At 41.7% G+C, this 18,651-nt stretch overlaps 1 protein-coding gene across 3 annotated transcripts; it reads left to right on the top strand.

The window, feature by feature from the left end:
- The first annotated feature begins 296 nt into the window (after positions 1 to 296).
- LOC138633272 (protein unc-119 homolog A-like) lies at positions 297 to 16,792 on the top strand. 3 transcript variants are annotated; one of them, XM_069719429.1, is made up of 6 exons: positions 297 to 566; positions 663 to 910; positions 13,728 to 13,841; positions 14,315 to 14,414; positions 14,537 to 14,709; positions 16,075 to 16,790. In XM_069719429.1, the coding sequence occupies exons 2-6, from the start codon at positions 787 to 789 to the stop codon at positions 16,185 to 16,187; spliced, it is 624 nt and encodes a 207-aa protein (XP_069575530.1). In that variant the 5' UTR covers positions 297 to 566; positions 663 to 786; the 3' UTR covers positions 16,188 to 16,790. The 3 variants fall into 3 exon arrangements, with proteins under 3 accessions (XP_069575530.1, XP_069575522.1, XP_069575510.1); XM_069719421.1 differs by lacking the exon at positions 297 to 566 and having other exon boundaries at positions 598 to 910; positions 14,324 to 14,414; positions 16,075 to 16,792; XM_069719409.1 differs by lacking the exon at positions 297 to 566 and having other exon boundaries at positions 598 to 910; positions 16,075 to 16,791.
- Positions 16,793 to 18,651: the final 1,859 nt, after the last annotated feature.

Here is an 18,651-nt window from a genome sequence, read left to right as displayed (position 1 = left end):
CTATCAATAAGAATATATCTACCAGGAGGATTTGGTGTTATTCTGTTTTAGGGTTACCGATTATTACAATAAACCATTAGCTGTCTACCTCAGAGCTTTATACTACACTGACCTGCTAGTAGCCTCATTTGTTTTTCCCCGGGTTAGCTCTGCCCCCTCAACAGACAAATGTAACAGGCAGTGCAATTATTAGTGGTGTTTTGAATTAATCAGCTGTTTGTCATGTTGATTGCTGTGCGCACTGGTTCGTTGTCGCGCAGACTGTGCGCAGAAGACCTCCCACCCCCCTCTCTGACGGCAACAACCATCTGCCGCCTCTTTTTCAATTTCAAACCCCGCAGATTATTTCACACAGATGTCCAGGCTTTACTTGACATAACCGAAATCGCGTCTCGAAGAGCAGCTGCCGCAGAAAAGCAGCAGACTAGATCCCGCTCCCCGCACGTTGCGCTCAGCCAACGGGAGCAGCGGCCGCGCTTTGCCTGCGGAGACAGACTGTTGGATCATAAAGGCGAAGCGGATTTGAATTAAGCACCGGATAACAGACAGCAACTCTGCATCCTTCGGTGAGGGAGGGAGGGAGGGACTGTTTTGTATCTTGGAAGCCCTGGGTTAAGAGAGGGGGAGGAGGAGCGGAGAATGAGCTATTCTTGTACCAGCAGAGGCAACAGCCAGGACCCATCAAGCGCTAAGAAGCCTGCCGGGAGTAATCCAGGCAGAGACACCGGAGGCACCGACAGCGGCACAGACAGCACCGGCAACGGCAGCCCGAAGCAAACGCCGGCGATGAAAGTGAAGAAAGGCTGCAACTCCACCGACGTCGGGGTCCCGATGACCACGGAGGAGGACCTGCTCGCGAGCGAGGTGGTCACTCCGGAGGATGTCCTGGGCTTGCAGAAGATCACAGAGAGTAAGTTAACTGCTGCTTGTTGTGTTGGTTGTTGAGTAAAGAAGGACGACAGAGATGTTGAAATCTGTCAGCTCCAGTATGAGTCATGCATCACGTCATTACCGTGTCCCCTCATTTATGTAATGTATAGGCCCTATTGAAACACATGGTTGACATCATTGAGGTACCCGTCTGCAGATAAAGCCCTCTCGGTTGGTCTCTCGGTAGCCCCGGTGACCTGTGGAGGTGCCAGCCTTCAAGTGATGTGTGGAGGTTAAATGTATTGCACACAATCGCGGAGGTGGCTGAAGTGTGCTGCTTTAATAACGACCATGTGAGCAGTTTGAAGAAGTGCAACCAGGCTGGAAAGCATTACGGCTTGATGAAGCAGTGAAGGAGTCACCAAATGCACTTAATTGCTGAACATGCAGGACACTGTACCCTGTTAAATCACATCAGCTCTTTAGCTGCATTTCTTCACTTTAGGATAATTTGGCTGGAAGTGAGATGCTGAGGTGAAGGAGGGGTCACCATTCAACTCAAATCTACTTCAGTGCAGTTAAAGACGTTACTTTTTATTTCAGTAAAAATAGCCACAAGGTCCCTTACTTATGTACAAATACCTCAAAGTAAAAATACTTAATTACAATTATGTACAAAAATAGGAGAAAAAAAGATGTAGTTGTGATATTGTTTTATATTACATGGTTGCATCATTGTTACTGATGCAGTAAGTAACATTTGCTGTTGCATTTAGTTGAGCTGGAGCTAATTTTAACTACCTTATGCATAGTGTTGTTTAACGTGTACAGTAATAATGTGCCAAATTAGAAAGCTGATCACTTCTTTTCATTTGTAAAAAATATGTCAAATAAATGTGAGTAAAATATGACTTCTGAGTAGAGCAACAACAAACAGGAACAATACACCAGCACAAACGCCAATAAATTGTAAATTAGTACAGTACCGTATTGCAGTATACTTTTTTTTTTCTTCTTTTCTAAAGTACTCTATTCACTCTCTTCATCCCCGTGGGGAAAGTCATCCTCTGCATTTTGACCCTTCCTATGCACACACACACACACACACACACACACACACACACACACACACACACACAAACACAAACACACACACAAACACTAAGAGCAGTGGGCAGCCCCACATTTCAGCGCCCGGGGACCAACTCTAGTTCTTTCTGCCACTGCCTTGGTCACGAGTACTGACAGCAGTATTCATGTCAGAAAACACTTGCAGATGAGAGGTCTAATATTTAAAGTACTGCTCTTTTTAAAGTAGTTTTCAACTCTCCAGCTTTGCCTGCTCACAATGTCGCAATGAGAAACCCGCTGATTACATAGTGTTTTACTTAACGCGGCTGTTTTTTTTTTTTAATAATGTCAAACCTCTAAATCTCCAGGAAGCTCTTATGTGCACAAGAACACCTGCGTCTATTATCAGCCCAGTTAGTTAGCTAACAAGTGACAGAGGGACGTCTGCCTATTTAAAGACCAGTGTAATACCTCCCTTACACAACACAGTTACATTACTGAGCGTGCAAACACACTGTGGGATTTTCTTATAGCTAATTTAAAAGGTGTTTGGGGAATTTGGACTTGTCATCAGCACAAATTCAGTTTTTTTTTTCTTCATTTCTGAAGGCCACGTATCTTTTCAAAAGCAGCACCACTGAACACATTTCTACACGTAACGACGAGCGCTTATCTTGTTACTCTCTTGAAACTTTTCCTACAGCAAAGATAACTCCACTCAAATCACATTTTCCATCCTCCTTTTTCTCTTTTCCTTATTTTTGTACTCTTTCTTTCATGTTGCTCATAACACAGGAATGTAAAGTTATGAGAGTGAGTTCTTGCTAGTCCACTCCAACATAATCACAGCTTACTGAGCTTTGGGAACATCCTGTGGCTCTGTGTGCTTTTATTCACGGCCACCGAAAAGTCTGCTAGTTTCTTTAATTCTCATTTAACTTGTCTATTATTGGGAGTCAGATTATGTGAGTCATTTCAGCTGTATTTTGGCTTGACAGTGAGCATATGAGTGTCTCTCTTTGTGTTTTGATCCGCAAGTCTGATGCCATATGTGAGTCTATATGAGATCGATGTCCAGCTGCGCACGGACGCGTACACGAACATCGTAATGACTCTGTCTCCCACGCTGGACCCTATTATGGTCTTGGAAACTCTCACTTTCTTATCTGGCAGCGTCATTGCTGGAGGCAAGAGGAGGCATGTGTGAATCACCACAGCAACGTGGATACACGCTTGAATCACTACGGCAACGTGGAGCATCTCTCCTTGGTTACAGCCAGCGGAGCGTGCATCTCTGTTCTCCCACACACTTCCTCCTTTCTTTCCTCTTCTCGCCTGTTTAACAGTGTACTGTAGGTATCTGTCACTTAATGGGTTATATGGACAGAAATGGACTCGCGTACACGCAAACACTCACTAGACACCATGGCAGTCAAACAAAGCAGGAAACAGCCTGTTGCTGAAGCCCTGCTGTTGTTTTGTGAATCGTGTCTTTCCGTTTATTGCTGCTACACATTCTCGAGTGGCGGAAATTGATCCCTCTTTTAAGTGGCATGATACAAAGCTGATGGCATCTCAGCCAGACTTGACAACAGTCCTGAGTCGAAGAGCGCTGCTCAGAACTCAGATGTCTCCGAATCACAGACGAGGAAACGTCGCGTTCAGATAAACTCTCAGAAAAGTGACTTTCAAACAGAACAAAGTTGCCACTCATCATTTTGCCCTCTGTACATTCGGTAATCAAAGGAAGCTGCTGATGCCGAGATTCATTAAGATAAGCATAGACAAAACAAGCTTTCCGCTCAGTTTACTGATTTGATCCAAATGTTCTTAACTGAATCTTAAACTTAATCTGTCGCGTCAGCGTGGAGCCTGAGTGAGGAAGACTCCCTGCCGACTCTGTCATTGTGTCTTGTTTGTTGTTGGGATGCAACTAACAGATATTTTCAGAAATATTTTTCTTTTCCAATTAATCTTTTTTGTGTTTAGAGCTGAATTAATTTTGACAGAAAAGTCAAGTCAATTTGCTGGCAAAAATATTAAAAAAAAAATATCAGCTCCACCACTGAAAGGATTTGCTGCTTTTCTGTGTTATCGTCAATTAAATAACTTTGATGATTTTGACTTCTCTTGAACAAAACAAGACATTTGAAGACATGGCTTTCAGCTCAGCCATATTTCATAGACTAAACAATTTATTTAATGTATCAATAATACAAATTAATGTTAGCTTACAGTGATGTAGAACAGAGAAAGCTTTTTTCTGCATAGAAATGATTCTAATCAGTTATTAAAATAGGCGTAATTTGATTTTCTGGTACATTAATTGATAATTCCACAAATTGTTTCAGCCCAATTTGAGAGCATTAAACATGCAAAAAAAAAAAAAAAAAATTTAACCAAGAAGCAGACGTACAGTGTACCTTGATATGAAAGACTTATTCTCTTCAACTCTATCAGCATCAGCCTGACTGCACAGTTGATTACTCCAGTGCAGCTGAGCTATATTAGCTGATTGGCATCAGCTGTTTTCAATCACAGTGTGTCAGGTTTACAACATTGTGACACCACTCTGATGATTACACTCATTCACAGTGTTTGTGGCAGCAGCTTCCTTCCACAACCCAACCTTCTCCTGATTTCGGATTTAACTGATGTTCATCTATGTCTTATTAAAGGAATTAGCTCTCTCAGCAGAATCTCAATTGCTGCTTTTATTCTTTGAGACCTCCCTCAAGGTCTTTTCTGCCAAGTCCTGCACTATAATATATTTGTAAACAGCCACAAGGACATTTACAGTGCTTATTAATTTGCAAGCAGCATTTGTCAACAAACATAACTTGTATAACAAGACATATTTTATACCCTCATTATCATCATTATCATGATTCATCATTATTCACTGGAGGAGTTATAATTGTTGATAAATACATTCATAAACACTTACATCTACATTTAAGTGTGTAATTGATCAACTAGTTATGGAGAGCATTTAAGTGTTAATCGAGGGACTGAGCTTCAGATATTGAGATGCAATGATTAGTTAATCGTTTATTCAAATGAAAGAAAATCTATAACTGTTCTGATGATTGTTATTTTTCTAAAAGGCCTTTTTTTCAAGTGAAAATGTCAACTTTGCTGGTCAAAGTTTCTCAGATGTGAGGATGCTCTGCTTGTCTTTGTCTTACATTGTAATGAATTGAATATTTAAGGTTTTGGTCGAACAAAACAAGACATTTGCTTTGACTTAACAGTTAACTGGGAAAGCAATCAGCATAGGAAACAGGAAAATAATGGTTTAGGAAGAGGACCAATGTGATATTTGTATATTTCTGTATTGTCAGCATGCAACAATTACACTCGTCGTGGTCAGTCATACTCATCAGCACCTCTAATGTAGTTTCACTGCTTTAAATGACATTTCCTGAGTGTCTTCAAAAGGATTCACAGTGGTGAGACCTGACAGAAGACATCATGCAAACACAGAAGTGACCTGTGAAGTTTTCAGTGTGACAGCAAAATAACCGGGTGATGATCTGTTGAAATAAACTCACTGACCCGCAATTTCAGATAACCCACTTAGCCCTGCAGTCTTGTTGGCTTGTACTACTTTAACGGTGTGCTGCTGCAGGTCTGATGCTGTTAAATGCTCCGCTTTACTGTGAAGTTAAATGGGGTAGCAGGTGATGAAAGCAGGCCAACTTTACGCTTGTTGTGATCATTATAAAATGACACAAATGGGTCATATAATTAGGGAAGTCCCGACACAGATATCATCTCAAAGACAAGATAAAACAACCAAGAGACATTCGGAGCCTGCTTTTTGTCTCAGAATGACTGTTTAGGCATCCGACATCTGTTCATGCTTCTATAAAGCATGTGCTCGTAGTGAACATAGACTAACTGAAAGTTGCGTATAATTAAATCGGATTTCCAAGTGCTGTAAGCTGCATCCGTATTTTGAGTCCTACCATGATGCTCCACCAAACAAATGTCAGTGTCTTGTCCTGCTTTCACTGTTGCCATGACGCTAAAGTCATCAACAGGGAAATCAATCAATAGCATGACAGACTGTATCACAGAATACATTAAATTCTGTGAACACTCCACCGTACCATCCCGGACTGTACACTGCTTCCCCAACAACAAGCCGTGGATCACCAGTGACCTGAAAGTTCTTCTTAATAAGAAGAAAGCAGCCTTCAGGTCTGGGGACAGGGAGGAGCTCAGGAGAGTGCAGCGCCACCTGAAGGAGAAGATGAGGGAGTGCAAGGACTCCTACAGGAGGAAGCTGGAGGCAAAACTCCAGCAGAACAACGTGAGGGAGGTGTGGACCGGTATGAAGGAGATTACTGGGTTCAAGGGGAGAGAGAGACAACCAGGGGGAACCTGGAGAGGGCCAATGACCTAAACTGTTTCTTCAACAGGTTTAGTTCACCGCCCTCATCTGTCTCCTCCACACACCACACCTCCCAAACACCTCTGCTGCCTCCCCCCTCCCCCTTTTGCCCCCCGGTGAACTGCATAGAGCCCTCAATCTCAAAGGGCTCTTCCTCCATTGACACCTTGACCCCCCCCCTCTCTGTGACGACTGGCCAGGTTAGGAGACAGCTAAGCAAGGCTGCAGGGCCTGACAGGCATCAGCCCCGGGGTCCTGAAGACCTGCGCCATCCAGCTGGCTGGGGTCCTACAACACCTCTTCAACCTGAGCCTGAAGCAGGAGGAGGTCCCGGTGCTGTGGAAGACGTCCTGCCTGGTTCCTGTACCGAAGAAGATGACTCCATCTGGCCTCAACGACTACCGTCCGGTTGCCCTCACATCTCATGTGATGAAGGTGCTGGAGAGGCTGGTATTGGCCCACCTCGGCCGCTGGTGAAATCTTCACTGGACCCGCTGCAATTTGCGTACCAGCCTCATGTGGGAGTAGACGATGCCATCATCTACCTGCTGCAACGAGCTCAGTCTCACCTGGATGGAACCGGTGACTGTGAGAATCACTTTCTTTGATTTCTCCAGTGCATTCAACACCATCCAACCACTGCTGCTGAGTGAGAAGCTGCGGGTGGTGGGGGTGGATGCGTCCACCGTCTCCTGGATCACTGACTACCTGACAGGCAGACCACAGTTTGTCTGTCTGGGCAGTGTGCTGTCTGATATGGCTCCACAACCGCTGAGAGTTCTGGGAGAGGAGGTGGACATGGTGGAGGAGTACAAGTACCTGGGTGTGTCCAGGACAACAGACTGAACTGGAAGACCAACATCAACGCTGTCTACAAGAAGGGGATGAGTCGACTATTTTTCTTGAGGAAACTTCGATCCTTCAATGTGTGCAGCAAGATGTTGGAGATGTTCTACCAGTCTGTTGTGGCCAGTGCATTGTACTTCGCTGGGGTCTGCTGGGGGAGCAGCATTGGAGCCGGCGACACCAACAGACTTAACAAACTGGTTAAGAAGGCTGGCTCCATCATCAGCTACAAACTGGACAGCCTGGAAAAGGTGGTGGAGAGGAGGACGCTGAACAAACTATTGTCCATATTGAATAATCCTGACCACCCTCTCCACCTGCAGGGACAGCGGAGCACTTTCTCCAAAAGATTCCTCCAGCTCCGCTGTCACAAGGACAGATACAGGAGATCATTCCTGCCCACTGCAATAAGACTTTACAATAACTCACCTCTGGCAAAATAAGACTGTTGACTGTGTTTCTTGGTTGTTTGTATATAATATATATAGATATATACTGTACTGTATACACTGTATATACTGTGCATTTTATATTTTATATTTATATTTTATATTTTTACTGCTATTTTACTGCTATTTTATTGCTTTTCTATTGTTCTATTATTATTATTGCTTCTGTATGCTGCTGTAGCGAAAAAATTTTCCCCTCTGGGATTAATAAAGTAACTACCTAACCTAACCTAAATTCGGGTCAGTAAGGCAGAAACACGATGCGTCACTCCTTCACACTTGCACGCTATTAAACTTTATCACAGTGACTAGTTGAGGAAATTGCTCCTGTGTTATGCTGAGCTGATTTTTTACAAATGTTTTTTATTGAAAAACAAGTATCCTGAAAACGATGTTTACTCAAAATCCTGTAATATAGTAAGGACGGTATAATGTACAAGATCTATGGGACCACACATCCATTTAACAGTTTATAGACATTTTGGTTTTTAATAATGCCTAAATATAGTTAACTGGCTGCTCAAGAGCTTGGATTAAAAAGTGGAAGTTGAGTTTGCAAGAAAAGATTAAACATTTATGCACCATAAAATGGTGACTGAAAGCTGGTTAGATAAAAAAAATAAAATGTGTGTGTTAAACATTATGATACCTGGTGTGACTTTTTTTTTATTTTGTAAACTTTGATGCACGATCTCCACTAAAGTTTCAGGTGCATAAACAATCACAGACGCACCCGGATCACTGTTCACAAAAGCATGTGTAACTCAGGTGCTGATTTTGATCAAGCGAAGAAACTTCTGAAGAAACTGAGTTCTTACTCACGAAGGGTATAACTTCTCTGTGGTCTGCGCACGTCACCATGTTGCACACTGTTCATGTGCAATAGAAGCATCTTTTTGATCCACCCTCGTACATCTCTTCATCCCCATCTCCCTCCCCCTCACTGTTTTACCCCTGCCCCCTCTCCACAGTGCTTAGTTGGATTTGCCTTGATATGGGAAACAAAACCGGATTAGTCCATCTGAGCTAAGTGCCTTCTTTCTCCCACCTAAGGGTCAGATCTCCCTTTAGTAAGTCCAAAAGATGACCAACTAAAGTGGACATCTTTGTTCTTGTCATATTTTCTTCATTCTCTTTAATTGCAGTGTCCTGCAGAGCCGGTGCTAGATTTTTTTAAATGCTAAAACTGATATTTGAAAGAATTTTTACATTTCAGATTTGCTTTACTGAGGAAATCAGATTTCTATTGATACCAAATGGGCCTCTGATTTGACAAAATGATTTTTTTTTTGTATCCAAATTTGACCACATTTTTTGTATTATCAATTTTAAACTAGCTTAAAACTGCCATTACTTTCATATTACACACTTAATAAACCCACAGTGTAGATAAAGTTTCACCTTTTTTTTGTGATTTTTACGTGATTAAATGTGTGTCTCACTTCCAGGGAGATGAAAAAAAAAACTATTAACTGTGGAAACATCCAGTTAGGATGTACCCACCAATCTGAAGCTCAAGTGGGACACATTAAACTAGATCCCATTATCAGTGTCAGCGGTTATTTTGGCCAGCACGCATGTTGTGTTTATAAGCCTTTAATATGTTTGTGCCAAACCCTGATACTATAAGGCTCCTCAGGTGTGTCCTGTCCCAGTGTAAACTGGGTGAACTGCGAAAACGAGCTCAGATCTCCATATTTTGACTGGTTCTGGGTCATCGGGTGCAGTATGTGTTGAAGATACATAACGTCACGTATATCAATTACCAATTGTACATAAACTGAATTACGTCACGTACATGACGTTACCTATGTAAAATTACTTATTTAAGACCTAAGCTATAATGGTTCCCCAAACCACCATGGATTTTGGTGACTCAACCTAAGGCCCCCTTACGTTTCACGCCTAAGCACATCAAAACGTGACACGATATCCTCTAGTGCACTGGCAGGCGTACACATTTGATGTAATACCGAGTTGTTGGAAATATACCAAAAGATGTGACAGTGCAGTCAGACAACTCATTGTAATGAAGAATTAAGTCCAAAGTAATTGGTCATCAATCCATCATGTTGTCATTGTACCTCGGTAACAAATAGCAATCCACAGAACAGCAGCATGCTGTGAAGTTGGTTACCTCTTGGAAGAGGTGGAGGGATGCAGCAAAAAAAATTTACTTGCTGCAGAAATTAGAAATGATTTGCTGTCGAAAGTGACCGGTGTCTGGTTTTGCAGACTCATTTTGATAATCAGTTGCTGCCTGCACTAAGCTCTGTAAAAAGACACTGAATTTACTGTGAACGCTTTTCCACGATTCAGGAGTTTTAATGTGAACTCAGAAATTCTGACTTTCCCGTCGGAAGTTAAATTTGAACGCCCCCTGAAGTCTGATTTCTGACTTGGAAAACTCTGAATCCAAGAAGGCTTCTCTGCGCATCAACAGTAGTGAATGCTTTAGTAATACTGTTTACGCATCATAACTGAATACAGCTATGGACAGTAAATAATGAGGCTGATGTCAGTGAGATAAAATTACAAACAGTAAACCTGACAAATTTAATATTTATACCAATTAAATGTATTAGGACAGAAAACTCGTCAATACAGTAACACTGTACAAAATATGTTATGTTCCTTTCAAAAGAAACACACTCCGAAATTATTATATCAGTGTGTTGTATTTGTTCATGTTCAAGCACAGAGTTAAAGTTAGGATACCCATGAGCCCATTAGCCGTGTCCACAAAAAAAGCGGCAACTGTAAGTGGTGGGAATAAAATATTCTGCCGATCCATTTGTTCACTGATGAAGGACATGAAGTTCAAAGTCACAGCAGAATTTTGTCAGAAGCTGCTGAAGGTGAAGTTTGAAGAAGTGGTTTGCAGACGAGCTTCCTGTTTCCAGCCGCAGTCAACTCTCAACGACTCATTTTTGACTTAGTATGTTGCCTAATTCAGCTTTGACTGCAGTGACTAGACACACTGCACTTTGAATTCACGTAGATTTGATCAGTCAGACACAAACACACTGAAAGCTTGGGACATGTTCTGTGTGGAGATGTTTACTATCACAAACAAGAAGGAGAGCTGACAGTGATAAACTGGAGTCTGCTTGCGGCTTCAGTGGTTTCTAGCAGCAAGTTATTCTCAGATGGTGTCTGTGTCTTTGTCTGTGTGTGTGTGTGTGTGTGTGTGTGTGTGTGTGTGTGTGTGTGTGTGTGTGTGTGTGTGTGTGTGTGTGTGTGTGTGTGTGTGTGTGTGTGTGTGTGTGTGTGTGTGTGTGTGTGTGTGTGTGTGCGTGTGTGCAAAAGTACACACACACACACACACACACACACACACACACACACACACACACACACACACACACACACACACACACACACACACACACACACACACACACACACACACACACACTAATTTACTACAAACACCTCAGGTTTTGTGAGGCAAAGTGAGAGAGAGCGCACACACACACACACACACACACACACACACACACACACACACACACACACACACACACACACACACACACACACACACACACACACACACACACACACACACACACACACACACATGCAGATCTGTCATTAATGCTCCCACTCCTCGCAGGCACAGACATTGTATGTTATTAATTAAAATTATGCTGCTGCTGAGGGTGTTTTTCTGTTTCGTGTGTGTTTGTGTGGAGGCCGTGTGAATGTTCAGGTGTTGCACAGCATTAACTGGAGCATCATATGCAGAGTTGATGTGTGTAAACGAGCTGACCTCAGCATTCAGACTGACAGAGGAGCAAAGGCCTCAGAGCGTCACAAGGCATCAGATCAGCGTTGTCAGGAGCGCTCACCTCATGCAGTAAATGGAGTTGACAACATGCTGGGAGTTGGAGCTGTGGTTCTACATCAGGGATGCGCCATACATAAACATGAAAAATAACCCTCAAGGAGCACTAAGAATAATCCTCCAGCGTGGTTTAATGTAGAAATAAACATGCTCAGGCTACAACTTGGAAGCATCTTCATCCTGATTGATCCAGACAAACATATTTTCTCATTTACATTTCGCATGAACACTGGGTAACCGTAAACTCCCAGTAAAGATGCAGACTATTTGAATTTTAACTTATATCCAATCATTTTCTCTGTCATTTTTTGCCACATCATCAGCACACCATCCCCTTTTGAGCTGATTTCAACCAAACTTATTAGCAGTTACTTATATCTACATCCACTGGATACAAAGCACCCTTTTCATGTGGACACATTTTTCTGGCCACCTGATGAATGTCAGTTCCAAATTCACTCGTATAGCTTTGTTTTTGGTCTCTACCAACTTCAGGTGGAAAAAATATGTCTCTTTATCTGCTAAATGCTTGGAGCATTTACACACACAATGCTTGGAGCATTTAGCAAGCAAAAGCAAAAAGAAGCAAAAGGGCCCTTTCAGTTACAGGAAAGGAGACTACAACTCCCACTGCCACTAATGAAGTCAATCGAAATGAAAAGAAATGGGCCCAAAACGAACGGAAACACAGTTAGGAGTCACTGTGACAACAAGAACAGAAATGCGATTTTTGAGGGTGGCCGGAGGTAGCAAACCCACCCACCCACCCCCATCCTCATATCCCCACACACCCACCCATCCACATCCCCACATCCCATATCCCCACACCCCCACCCATCCACCCACGAGTTGCTCCTGACGAGCAAGAGAGAGCCTGTATCGTAAATACTGAGAATTCCTCTGATCATGACAGTCACTACAACCCCATTCACATTACCATGATACAGTATTATTGTCAAAAAATTGGTTATGGCCAATGTAAATATCCCCATGTTTCTGCAATTTCCAGCAGGGTACATTGCTGTGATGATTCGTGCTCTTGTCAAAACATATTGCTGAAACATCGATCCTGATTTATGTCTGCTGTCGTGCTCCTGTCAAATTATTTAAACTGTAACAAGCAGCCGAGTAGGAAAAAACATCAGCTTCTGACATGTAGACTGAGTCACGAGATATTGAGCATTTCTCGCTGCTAATGAAAAAGGTTGATTGGCCAGTCAGAGTTGCCATCACTAACAATTAAATCATCCTTCAGACACCAGTCACTCCACTGTTTCACTATGTGTGTGAGCAGGCAGATCTGGTGGGCCACCGTCAGCTGACGCACTGTTTTTGAGTGAGAAGAGAACGTGTCCATCAAGAGAGACTGCAGAACATGCAGAGACAACTTCAGATATGTCAACATTAAATCAGAAGAAAAACAGACAGTGAGCTAGGAGGTGGACATGACGTGGTCGCACGCATTTATGGCTCTTTTAACCCATTTTTCTTCCATACATCGACATCGCGCGAGTTTTTGTTCGTCCGGTGTGAGGCGACAGAGCAGTAGCATATATCCACTGTCTCATCCTCTCAGTGGAGACGATGAATAGATGTTGCAGTTGGTATCGGATCAGGCAGGAAGCAGGAAGTGTCTGCTCTGCTGGGGAACTCGTAATAAGCGGTGACACTGCCACTGTAAGGGCAGGAAGGATTAGAGGAATAAAAATAACTTCTCTTTCTGACTGGGTGCTCGACTGTGTGCCTGTGTGGCATTTTGAGGGGATTATAATAATAGTAACTATTTTTAATGGGTAAACCTGCCCTTTAAGGTGGGGATTCAAATGACAATTATTATTATTATTGCTGCCAATATGACTCCTCCTGAGTTTCAGAGCGAACACCAAAACTGCTTTGATAATTTAGAAAAATTAACATGTTTTCAACCTTTTTCTATTTAACAAAACATGTCAAACTGCTCATTGCCTGCTAGTTAAAATAAACTGCCTAAATGAAGTAAGTTTTCGAGGAAATATGAGGAAATATCTCATCAAAGAAGAGTTTAAAAATCTGTCCACTGTTTTATGGGCACCAGTCACTTTTTAACATCCTCTTCTTTGAGCACGTTTCAGTCTCTAAAAGTATTGTTTTTCTGATACCTAGCCACTGTTTCTAACTAATCGAATGTGTTTATCAGAGAATTATTTACTGTACACTTTGTGTCTAATCTGTAACTAATCTGGATCCTCTTTTACTCTCTCAGATTATCTGTGCAACCCAGATGAGAACATTTACAACATTGACTTCACCAGGTTCAAGATCAGAGACATGGAGACCGGCACAGTGCTGTTTGAAATCACCAAACCTCCATCCGCAGGCGAGTCACTGCACTGCTCTGTGTATTTGTTTGGTTTAACCTCCATTTACTATTAAAACACTATCGATAAGTACGGCACCTGCTTGATGCTGGCTAGCAGACTGAAGAGTGATCAAATTAAACTTATTTATATGTCTTGTGTGTTCTCTGGCAGGCAGAGTGGGCATATATTTACCTGACAAAGTAATTTATGATCTAATTTAACCCTGCTGGTTTTCTAATGGTTTGGATTTCTACGCTATTTTACATTAAATTCGATGGCGACTTGTTTTTTTTGCCCCAGTAGGCGTCGGGGCCATGATGTATTGTAAGACGGGATGTGCCGGAGTTAGCTAACATTACATGCTATCTTCAGTATTTGCTGGAACATGTTTGTTTTCAGTCAACCACAGAGGAGCCGATGGCAAATTTACATGTCTAAAAGCGTTTCATTTCATTTTATTCTCTTCCATACAAACTGATCTTCACCTTAGATAAAGCAGGAGAGAAGAGGGACATCGACCCAAACGCTGGCCGTTTTGTTCGTTACCAGTTCACTCCTGCTTTTCTCAGACTGCGGCAAGTTGGAGCCACGTAAGTGAGAACGTGTGTGACTCTGGATTTACATGGATGCAGTTACGAGCAGAATTGAATGCTTTGTTTTTGCTTATATCTGACCCACGCACCTTTCTTTATCTCTGTCTTCATCCATCCAGCGTCGAGTTCACGGTCGGAGACATGCCCATAGAAAACTTCAGGATGATCGAGAGACATTATTTCAGGGAGAAGTTGCTCAAGAGTTTTGACTTTGAATTCGGCTTCTGCATGCCCAGCAGCAAGAACACCTGTGAACACATCTACGAATTCCCACCTCTGTCTGAGGACATGAGTAAGTCTACACACACACACACACACACACACACACACACACACACACACACACACACACACACACACACACACACACACACACACACACACACACACACACACACACACACACTTGAGAAAACAGTGTGGAGGTCCTGTGGTTCAAGTAGCATATAGTCCTATAATCCTGAGGGACAATTTCTGCAAAAGTATGTTGGCATAGTTAAAAATACAACCCTTACTACTACATATTATGGCTAAAGACTTTATGTTTGCTACAGCAAATGTAACCAAATGCAACTACCAGACATTAAATGCCTCTGAAAAACATCAAGGAAAAACTAGAGTGTAATGCTATTCTGACAAATGTTGCCTAACTTTTAGAAACTTTAAACACACAACACAGGAGGTCGTATTTCAGGGTAGGAACAAACAACCTATAAAGTCGTATGGGTTAGAAGATTTGTTTAAGTGTGAAGACATTTACTTAAAACTCAAACCTCAAAGTGGCAATAGAGGAAAAATAATCTTCTTGGCACCATGAACGTCGTTATAATATTTCACGGCAATCTAACCGACGGCTGTCCAGATATTTCAGTATACAAAATAGATACAGTGAACCCTCGCTATAACGCGGTTCACCTTTCACGGTCTCGCTGCTTCACGGATTTGCATCGTGCATTGTGTTCTGCATTCTGATTGGCTAAACAGTCTCTCCGCTTCTTCTCTACCTGTTTGTCAATAACGTTGCGGTTTAATATGTACACGTACATAAAACAGCTTGCCAAATTAAAAATAATCGATGGTGGCATGTCGGTTTATAAGAACCTTTTTGCCCAGAAGAAAAAAGAGCGACAACAACTACCGATAACTATGTTCTTCTCTCGAAAAACCACACCTGCACCGCCGGTTTTAGAAGAAAGAACCGCTGCAGAGCGGAGTCAGGATGCAGCGGCTCAGTCAGAAGAGCAGTGAAATACACGAGTCACTATTTGTCCTACTGTACTTTGTATTTGTTTTCATAATCATTTTTCATTTCCTCCTGTTCTAATCCAATGACTCGGGTCGCAGTGGGGCGGTGCCGATCTCAGCAATTTGAAGCCTTCAGTTCGTATTGATGATTAAAATTATTATTTTACAGTACAGTAGTTATTTGTAAAAAAAAACATTTATACAGTACTTTTATTTGTTAAACAAATGCTTGGGCTTGTAAAAAGGTTTTGTTCTTTGGTTTCAATGTATTATGGAGTATTTATACTTTTTTATTTTTTTGTCTGTTTTTTTTTTTTTTTTTTTTTTTATCTTGGTGACCCCTTTAGTGGTGCTGACCCACATGTTGGGAACCGGTCCTCTAACAGCAGTAATGTTTTGTGTCTGTTCGCAGTCAGAGAGATGGTCCTACACCCGTACGAGACGCAGTCCGACAGCTTCTACTTTGTGGACAATAAGCTGGTGATGCACAACAAGGCAGACTACTCGTACAACGGTGGGACGTAGAGAAGACAAACCGGCAAGAGAGACCGGCGGATTAATGGACTGACCTGAGGGATGATCAGAGTAAACTGGTGGGGTTAACATCCTGTCAATCCAGCAGTCTCTCTCTCTTTACCTGTCTCCGTCTCTACATCTTTTTCCTGCTGAGAAAACACCATCCAGAAAGCGCTCTCACAGATGTGTCTGTTTCAACCTGTGTGTGTAAAGCCTAAAAAGAACACACACAAACATACACATGAATGCACACGGTGGCGTCGCTGTAACACAATGTGTTCGTAACATGATAAACCAGCAGGTAAGCAACTTTTTAGGAAATGTCAGATGGTTTTCGTCCTCTAACCACATCATGTAGTGAAAAAATACAGATAGAATTTTTTTTTCCCCTTCCTGTACATGTTAGGGATTAGGAACAAATCTTGATCGTCTGAAAACGTGTTTTTAGGACTTAAAAAACAGTTTTGTCTCAGATTCAGTGAATGTGTGTGTCTACTCTTGCTTTTTGGTGTGTGTGTGTGTGTGTGTGTGTGTGTGTGTGTGTGTGTGTGTGTGTGTGTGTGTGTGTGTGTGTGTGTGTGTGTGTGTGTGTGTGTGTGTGTGTGTGTGTGCGTGTTTTTTTGTCCTTTCTATGATTGTTTATGCGTGTCTGCGTGTGAAAGTCTGTCAGTTTGTTGCATGATTGCTGATTTGGTAAAAATATATTAATTTATCTGTCAATAATGTGATCATTTGGTTTGTAAAGGTAAATTAGATTTCCAAAAGCTGTTGGCACATTTTCTACACAACAGACAGTAGATAGTTATTTGAAATTATTCAGACTTAGACTCCTTTATTCCTTTTTAATTTCTCGAGTCTCGTTACCTCTATTAACCGTAAGGCGTTTGTGTTTCTCGTTTTTGCTCAAAGCACAACATCTTTACAGAGCAAACAATGAGGGAACTTTTTAGGGTAAGCTCACCTGATATGACCATAAACGTACTTTGTCATCTGTGCACCGACTGTACTTTTCCAGACTCATGTTGCTTTGTTAAGGTGATAAAGAAGTTGTTCAAAACAAAGAAACTCTTTATAAGAGAAGAAAAGGAAAACTTGGATTTGTAAATGTTACTTCTCAGTCAGTTACACTGCATAAAAGAAGAAGGTTTGGGGAATGTAGCAGAAGTCATCTAAAGAACAAACCACCCTTAAATCTTGTGTTTTTTTTGTGTTCAATCCAATGTTTTTTTTTTTGTGGCAGCGCTTGTCATGAACATTTTCTCAGTGTTACATTTCTGTCTTGTTGTTTTCAATCGGACACATTCCAGTGATTTGGACCTGAGTGTGTTGATCTGTGGTTATTTGAAGGTATTTATTATTTGAACTGTAATATGCACAGTTTGCTTTCGCTGTCTGTGTTGAGAAACAACCCGACTCAACAGCATACAAATAGTTCTTGGTATTTTTTTTTTCAGCATATCTTCACATACTCTCTGATTTTATGCACCTTAAAGTCAGTTTAGTTTGTGTGTTTGACAACTTTGATTATTCTGAGTTTAAAGGTCTCTATTTGCAGTCTTGATATCCATAAGAAGATATTTCTGTGGTTTTAAGTCCCAGAAAACATCTCAATATAGCTTTAAATCTCCTCTCTTAAGCTTCTCACTGGATCTCTACCAAGAACAGGCTGTTTTGTGTCTGTGTCTCTAAGGTGCATTGACATCAATTGGATCTTTTCTGAGTGCAAAATGTCCGGGCCAATCACAGGCTTTCTTTGGTCTTGTAATTTGCTAGCTCTGCGACGAAATGAGCGCCCAGCAATTTACTGTTAGATAAAAAGTTGGACAGTGGGCCATGATGAGGATGGACGTAGTTTGTGATGTCACAAACTCACTCAAGTCCAAACAGCACAGCTGTTGAATACAGGCTGTGCAATATCAGTGGACTGACCGTTTTGACACTTTCACAGGTTTTATACAATACCTGAACCTGCTTTATGGTTAAAAAAAACAACAAAAAAAACAAGGAAATCTCAATATATACAATATGGGACCTTTAAATTGCAGTGCGTTCAAACACATGGGTCATACTATTTGTAAATGCTAGTTGAGCCGGGTCTGTGAGGAGCAGCAGCCAGTTGAAAGGAAATTACTTGAATGCACCTGTTGTGTGTTCAGATCAACACAAGACATTGATTCAGATCATTACTGGCTTCAAAGCGATTAAAATCTGAATGGTTTTGGGTTATTTTTCTTTTTGTCTTTTTTTCTTTTAGGCGTGCAGAAGTTGCACAAGAGACAAAATAGGAAATTTGAGTATGAACAGGAGGGAACTCAGATTGGACTGAATCAGAGATTAAACTGATTGACTTGAATGTTTTGTCAACGATGCAACACATATGTAGAACAGATTTATATATGACTGATTGTGACTCGTACAAATTATTTTGAACTCATGTAAAGACTTTGGCGATTCAAATGTTGGTGTGACTGAA

Source organism: Brachyistius frenatus, unplaced genomic scaffold (assembly GCF_029030835.1).
Source record: "Brachyistius frenatus isolate BFR_SWC_R1_liver_20210118 unplaced genomic scaffold, ASM2903083v1 Contig_5, whole genome shotgun sequence".
In the NCBI taxonomy this organism is placed as follows: domain Eukaryota; kingdom Metazoa; phylum Chordata; class Actinopteri; family Embiotocidae; genus Brachyistius; species Brachyistius frenatus.
The sequence above is the reverse complement of the archived record's forward strand: the minus strand, read 5'-3'. Positions and strand labels throughout refer to the sequence as shown.

Excerpts from the sequence above, each read along its gene's own strand:
- LOC138633272 (XM_069719409.1), top strand. The coding sequence starts at position 640 with ATGAGCTATTCTTGTACCAGCAGAGGCAACAGCCAGGACCCATCAAGC. Across the intron at positions 911-13,727 it reads CTTGCAGAAGATCACAGAGA|ATTATCTGTGCAACCCAGAT; the intron begins GTAAGTTAACTG and ends TTACTCTCTCAG. Across the intron at positions 14,710-16,074 it reads ACCTCTGTCTGAGGACATGA|TCAGAGAGATGGTCCTACAC; the intron begins GTAAGTCTACAC and ends GTCTGTTCGCAG.